Raw genomic sequence first — 8,543 nt, forward strand, 5'->3', positions numbered from 1 at the left:
AACAAATTATAACAATAAATAAAGTCAAAACTTTAATTTATTCAATGTCATTTTAAAAATATACATTGAATATAATATAAACATTATTCGTTTTATATCTTAAGTTTTTATAAGTTAATTCTTTATTTAATTCGAAAAACAAATGTCTACTGAAAATAACAAAAAAAAAAAAATAATTTAATTTTTTTTTTTTTAATTACAAAGATGTATATAAATAAAATAAACAAACAAAAAAAAAAATAACTTTATATATATTTTTTTTTTTTTAACTAGCGTCAGTGCATGGCTAACTTGTATATACACTATTAGTAAACTAGCTTAGTGTACTACAAAAGGTTAATAACATTTTTTATTAACCAGATATCTAATTAGCGAAATTAAATAAAGTTGAAATGTTAATATATTAAAAAGATAAATAATAAAATTATAATAATAACTAAATTTATTGTAAAAAAATATATTTAAATAAAAATGAATTTGTATTTAATTTATCAAAAAATATAATATATTAGCATAAAAAATGCATGCATCATAACTATAGCATTTTTGATTCTCTGAAAAAAGTTAAATCTCTCTCATATATCTATTTATATAATTATAAACTAATGGTATATCATTATAAGTAAGATCATGATAATTTATTTTATGTATAACGATATGCATGTTTCTAAAAATTATAATTAACAAAAAGCAAAAAAATGTTTTTTTATTCTTAAAAATAACTGTTTTTTGCATGTATATCTAAAAAAAAAAAAAATAGAAAAATAAAATAATAATGTAAATATTTTATTATTTTACAAAAAGTAGAAAACTTACTAAAAAAATAAAAAATAATTGTTAAATCTATATAAAAGCCATAATTTATGTAAAAATATATGAACTAAAAATTATTGTTCTAATAATTAGGTTTTCCATTTTAAAAGAATTAAAAATAAAAATAAAATTTTAATATTAGATATATATAGTATTTTATTATTATGAATAGACTCTCAATATAGCATAAAAGATTTATTACAAATTTTAAGTTTAAAAAAATTTATTTAAATAATTTTTGAATAATTCCGTTCGTCAATATTATTTTTTTTTTGTATATATTAGCATTCTTATTTGTTTTATTTAAGTATCGATAGCACTAATACAATTTAAAGGTAAATGTATTGTTATATTTAATAATGAATAATTAAGAATTATATTTTATGTAATAAAAATTTTTTTTCATTTTAAAAACATAAGAATTTATTACAGTTTATAGTAATATCTTAAACTTTCTTATAAATCTTTAAAAAGGAGTTAAAATAACACTATTTCACTATATTAGCTTCCCTAACTTTATTGTTATACTATAAAAGTATAAAAATGAATACATTCATCTTTTGTTTGAAGATTGTTACATTTTCCCTTTTAATATGGATATTCCAATGCTTTTTCAATGTAAGATATAATTCATATATCATATGCATACATAGACTTTTTTTTTAATTTTCTGTAATTATTTATTTAATTTAATACTCTAGCAAAAAAATAAAGAAATTTTTCTTAATAATTTTTATTTTGTATAATAGTGTAATTCCAGTAAATTGATGTTTAATCAAAATATAAAAGAGGAAATATTTGGATTAAAATATAAGAGAGCACTAGGAGAGACCTCAGAATTAAAAAACGAAAATCTATTTGACGATATAAAATTTATAGATGAAGACCCAGATACTGATGAAGCATTGACACGGGAACAAGAAAAAGTTCCAAAAATAGAAACTACAATTCAATCAAGACATGATGAAGATGAAAGTGATGATGAAGAAAATGAAACAGAAGAGTTGTATACATTCCATTCAAGTATATCCGAGAAATGGAATAGTAATATTACACAAATGTGGAATATTTTTTGTAGTCAAACAAGAGGATTTGACCTCAATTGGAGAGCTCGTAAGTGGTATGATGTGTGGCATCCTAGATTAAGTTATGAAATTTATAAAACTGATGTGATTATTTTTGAAACATCTCATCCTATTGAAGAAAAAAAAAAAATAGTTGATAAATGTTTAGGAGATATGATGAAAGATTTCAAGCATTTTATATTTCAATGCAAAGAAGAATGGAATAAATGGGGAATATTAGAAGCTGAAAGAAGAGAACATCAAGAAATGATGTTAAAAAAAGCAGATGATTCCTATGAAAAAGAGAAAGAAAAAAAAGGGGGATCTACACAGTCAGTTTCTGAGTCACTTTATGGAGATAGTGATGAACAAAGAAAATTCTACAGAAAATTATCTATGGATTGGAATAATATGGTTGCAAGTATGTGGAAACTCTACATTTTAAAAACAAAAGGAATCGATAATATATGGAAAAATAAAAAATGGAGGAAAGAATGGCATTCAATTATTGTTTTGGAAAAGACTGAATTACAACTGAATTTTATTGAAGAAAAGGTTCCTTTTCGTGAAAGAATTAGTTTATTTAACGAATGGACAATTGATCTCTTAAGTAGATTTGACTTATTTTTAAAGAAATGTATCGCAGAATGGAATGAAAGAAAATCAATGGAATCAAAAGATTCAGGAGATTCAGAAGGTTCAAAAGATGTAGAAGTTGATTAAGTACAGTAAATAAAAAAAAGTAAATGAATAAAATATAAAATATATATAAATGTCCTTGTAAAGAAATTTAATAGGATAAAATTGAAGAGAAAAAGAGATAGACGAAGAAATGAAACGGAAAAATAAAATATCCGTATAACTATTCAACAAATATTCTGTTAGTTATGGGCAAAAGGGAAAAACATAGAGTAATAAAAGTTTAAATATGTGTATAATATAAAAATAAGAAGAAAATATATATATATATATATATATATATATATATATATATATAGAAAAGAATTATATAAAATTACTTTAACAACATGTTTAGTTTATTTTTACTCAATAGAAAAAATTTATATAATATTTTGCGTGCCTTTAATACACCATTTTAGTTATTTTGCTTTGCCTTTATTTAAATTAATATTCTTTTAGTATTTAACAAAATTTTTTTTTTAAATAATTTTTAATTTTTGTCATAGATCATGAATGGCATAAGAACAAAATGTCCTATTGCTCTTTAACATAAATTGTATTCCGTTTGTTTTATATATGTCTTCATATATACATAAGATTTGTTGTGTTTTTACCTATGTGAGGTGATATATGATTTTGTTTTTTTAATTTTTCAAAAATTATAATTAATTTAAATAACATTATTAATGTATCGATGAATTCGTAATTATATGTTAAATATAAAATTATTATTATTTTTAAATTATCATTAAATTTTATGTTTTTCTTTCAATCTTAAAGATAACTAGGAGAACATTTAAAAGAATAATATCATAGTATATTTGTTACAGAATTTAGACTATTGATTTATTAATTGGCTGCTTAATGATTTTGCTAGAGTATTAAACAAACTAATTATTAAAGAACATGTTGGTTAATAAAAGATATTATTAACCTTTTATAGTATATTGAGTTAGTTTACTGGTCGTGTATGTACAAATTAGCCATGTACTGATTCTAGTTAAAAAAAAAAAAATTAAGTTATTTCTTTTTGTTTTGTTTATTTTTATATTATATACATCTTGTAGTTAAAAAAAAAAAATTAAAATTATTTTTTTTTTTTTCTGTTGTGGATTGATGTTTGTTCGAATTAAAAAGAGAATTAATTTTTGTTACATGAAAAACTTAAAGAAACAAAAAGTATAATGCTTATGTTATATTCAATGCCTATTTTTTAAAATAACATTGAATGAATTAGAGTTTTAACTTTTGTTAATTGTTATAAATTGTACGTATGTTTTTAATTAAAAGAATAAACTGATTCTTTGTAAATAAAAACTCCTTTATAACAGTTTAACATAATTATTAAAAAATGCAGTAACATTTAATATTCAAATTAAATATTATGCATCTGATTTATTAATTGCCGCTTAATGACTTTGCTAGAGTATTAAACAAACAAATTAATAGAGAGCATGTATAAATAAATATGCGTTTTTAAATATATATATATATATACTTGTTTTATTATATATATAATGGTTTCTTATGATGAATAATATTTAATTTGAATTAAATTTTACTACATCTTTTAATAGACCTATTAATTGTTATAAATGAGTTTTTATTTACAAAGAATTAGTTTATTCTTTTAATTAAAAACATAAAAATACATTATAATAATTAATAAATTCAAAATTTTAATTTATTCAATGTTATTTCAAAAATATATATTGAACATAACATAAATATTATTCGTTTTATATCTTAAATTTTTAAGAGTAAAAGTTATTTCTTTATTTAATTCTAAGAAACAAAAACAAATATTCAGCAATCTCCAAAAAAAAAAAAATAATTTTAGTTTTTTTTTTAAATTACAAAGATATATATATATAAAAATAAACAAACAAACAAAAATAACTTTATATTTTTTTTTTTTAACTAGCGTCAATGCATGGCTAACTTACACATACACAACTAGTAAGCTAGCTTAATGTACTATAAAAGGTTAATAATATCTTTTATTAGCCAGCATCATAAGAAACCATTATATATATAATAAAAATAAGTATATATATATATATTTAAAAACGTATATTTATTTATGCATACTCTTTGTAAATTTGTTTGTTTAATACTCTAGCAAAGTCATTAAACAGCCATTTAATCAGACCTAGAATATAGAAAGAAAAATAATATTTTATACAAGTAGCATTAGATCATTACTAACGTTATATGTTGATTAACGTAACTAGAAAGACATCTAGTGCTACTGATACAATTGCTATAATCAAAAACACTTAGATTCCTATTTTTGGATTCCCAAAAAGTATCTTGACAGATCGCTGTTCAATCTGCATGAGCAAAAAATTTGAAGAATATATTACAAAGAAATTACAGGTTAAACTGTATCACACAAGTTTATATTATCCGCGGATTAATGAATAAATTCGTTGCCTTAATTAATATACAGTTTAAGATTTGCCCTAATAAAACTTATATATATATGTTCGTAGTTATTTTCATAATACCAAATAAGTGTTTAAAATTTAAATAATTATGTCTTCTCTAGGGGTACATTGCACGCAAAAAGTCAAGATACTAGAACTTTGACAGACTTAGTGTGTCTAATTGCTGTTTTTTTTTAAGACAATTCTCGGTTATGATTATATTATGTCTTTTTTATATTTAAATTTATTATTATTTTTTTTTTTGGGAATAAAATTTTTTTTGATGGAGAAACATTGAAAAAGAAATGGATAGCAAGTGAGTTGTTTTTATTTAACTTTTATAGAATTTTATTTTCTTAAAGTGATTTAAATAATTTTGTATTATGCATAGAATCTATAATACAAAATTATAAAGGAATCCTAAAATTTACTCTTTATTAACTTGGATATTCATTACTTTTATCCAAGTCATTGAATATTCAATTAATAAATCATCTGCGAGAAAATGGGATGAATGAAAGCTCTCATAAAGTATTGGATTATATAATTAAAACATTATATGAAGAAAGAGATATACTTTTTGAAGAAATAGTACAAAATGCAATATTAATATATAATAATACACCTCACGGTAGTATAGGAGAAACACTCTATTTTACGGTATCTGGAATATATTGTATTTGTCCAGGATTTTTGAACTTATTACCAGAAAATAGTCATTAGATGAGAATTATTTATTTAAAAGATCTATGGACTAAAGCATACGAAGACTTAAACGAAATGAAAGATAAACCAATGGTAAAATCAAAAGAAATTAAGGTTGACAACATTATTTCGTATGAACTAGACGATTACGAAAGGAATCAAATGAAATATTATAGTGAAAATCCTCAATATAAACCATATTGTTCTTTTGCACATAATGTGACTAAAATTAGTAATGGGATATTAAAACCTATATCAATATACTACAGAGGATATGAAATCCAAATTCCTCTTACAAAAATAAAATTATTAGTGAATAAAGCTAAATCTATATATGAGATGAAACTTAGGGACTTAATTCAAGTATTTGATAAAAGCAGGAAAAGGATACATCCTGAGTCACTGAAACCCAAAAGCTTTTTCGACACTTACGAGAAAAGTGAAATTATACCATTATCACTAAACGACAGTAAATATAGAAAAATAAGTAATAAAGCACAAAAAGGATTGGAAATTATAAGACAAGATAAGGAGCAAAATATAAAAAAAAAACTTTATTTCCTCTTGGTGGTGAATATAGTTAATAAAAGTATGTGTATTAAATTTTTGTATATAATAACTAGCTAAAATAACAATGAATAAATCTAGCTTCGTACACAATTATATCAACGCCAATCACGTGTTTTTAGCTGAATTAAAAAAAAAAAATTTTAAGTTTTTTTTTTTAACATTTTGGCTTTCGTAAAGAAGGATATTATTTTTAATTTTTTTTTAATTCATTTATTTTTGGAAAAAATTTTTTTTTTAAGAATATATAAACTTAAAAGACATGATCTTTAATAAAAGATATTATGTATGTATGTTTATATAAGATGTTTATTATATGTTAATTATATGTTATTTATTAAATGATTATAAATTATTAAATAATTAAATACTTTATTATCTTTATGCAAATTCACTAAAAAAAGAAAAGCATAAACAAATAAAAATATTAAACATTATAAAAATGTTCTTTAGTACATTGTTCATTCAATACCTTAGCAAAATCATTAAATGGGCAATTAATAAATCACATAACAAGTGATATAGTATAGAAGAATACATCCCTAGTACACTATAAGAATGGTTAATAAAAAAATTGTTACTAACCTTTTGTAAAATAAAATGAGCTACCAGCCAGGAAAACATAAGTTAGCGATGCACTGGCCCCAGCTAAAAAAAAAAAAAATATATAAAGTGATATTTTTTTTTGTTTATTTCATTTTATTGATTTCTGTAATTTAAAAAAAAAAAAAAATTTAAATTATTTTTTTTTTTTCAAGTTTAGGTTCTAACCAAAAAGAGAATTTAAATTTTACATACATAAAAATTTAATATATGAAAAAGTATAATGTTTAAATTGTATTCAATTTGCATATTTTGAAATAATATTGAATAAATCAGAGCTTAATTTTTGCTATTTTGTCATAAATTTTGTGTGTATTTTTAATTAAAAGAATATACTTATTTTTTGTAAAAAAAAACATATTTATAAAATTAAACATATATCTGTTAAGCAATTGTTTTATTAATTGCCTGTTTAATGATTTGCTAGAGTATTGAACAAACATATTAATAAAGAGCATGCATAACTAAATATACGTTTATATATATATAAATATACTAATTTTTATTATATATATAATGGATTCTTGTGATGCATAATATTTAATTTGAATTAAATTATACTGCATCGTTTAACAGACATGTTAAATTGCTATAAATTAGTTCTAAATTACAAAGAATTAGTATATTCTTTTAATTAAAAACACATAAAATTTTTTTAACAAATATCAAAAGTTAAAACTATGACTTAATGTTATTTCAAGATATATATATATATATATCGAATATAATATAAACATTATTATTAATTTTAATAAGTTTTTATGTAAGTAAAAACTAATTCTCTCTTTTTTAATTCTAACGAACGTCAACCTACAACTCAAAAAAAAAAAATAATTTTAATTTTATTTTTTTTTTTTTTACAAAGATGTACATAAATAAAATAAAACAAACGAAAAAAAAAACTTAATTTTTTTTTTTAACTAGCGTCAGTGCACGGCTGATTTATATTTTCCTAACTGGTAGTTCATTTTATTTTTACAAAAGGTTAATAACAATTTTTTTATAAGCCATTAATACAAAATTATTTAATTCAAATTAAATATTATACATTTTTTAAGTGCTTGCTCAAAATTTTTGCTAGAGTATTGAACAAACAAATTAATAAAGAGCATATATAACTTAATATACACGTTTATATATACATAATGGTATTTTATAATATATAATATTTAATTTGAATTAAATAATTATTTATTGCTTAATATATATATGTTTTTTACTTTTATAAATACGTTTTTATTTATAAAGAATAAGCATATTATTTCAATTTAAGGCACACACAAAAAATTCATAACAAATAACAAAAATTAAACTCTGATTTATTCAATATTATTTCAAAATATACAAATTGAATAAAACATAAGCATTATAATTTTTCATATATTAAGTTTTTATGTAAGTAAAAATTTAATTCTCTTTTTAATTCAAATAAACATTGACAGACAATAATAAAAAATAATTTAATTTTTTTTTTTATATTACAAAGATGTATATAAATAAAATATACAAAAAAAAAAATAACTTTATATATATTTTTTTCTTTTTTTGCGTTATTGCATGGTTGAGCTATATTTTGACTAGTAGCTCATTTTATTTTACAAAAGGTTAAAAACAATTTTATCAATCAAAATTATAAAATTCCATTATATTTATAATAAAATAAGGATATGTATATATAAAC

At 20.2% G+C, this 8,543-nt stretch overlaps 1 protein-coding gene across 1 annotated transcript, besides 1 other annotated feature; it reads left to right on the plus strand.

Moving 5' to 3' along the window:
- Positions 1-1,356: 1,356 nt before the first annotated feature.
- PRELSG_0017400 (Plasmodium exported protein, unknown function) lies at positions 1,357-2,600 on the plus strand (the record flags this gene model as incomplete). Its single annotated transcript, XM_028680214.1, has 2 exons — positions 1,357-1,431; positions 1,563-2,600. 2 exons carry the CDS (start codon positions 1,357-1,359, stop codon positions 2,598-2,600), a joined length of 1,113 nt encoding a protein of 370 aa, XP_028531031.1.
- Positions 2,601-5,477: 2,877 nt separating this feature from the next.
- Positions 5,478-6,282: a repeat region.
- Positions 6,283-8,543: the final 2,261 nt, after the last annotated feature.

This window comes from Plasmodium relictum (genome assembly GCF_900005765.1).
Source record: "Plasmodium relictum strain SGS1 genome assembly, contig: PRELSG_00_v1_179, whole genome shotgun sequence".
In the NCBI taxonomy this organism is placed as follows: Eukaryota; Apicomplexa; class Aconoidasida; order Haemosporida; family Plasmodiidae; genus Plasmodium; species Plasmodium relictum.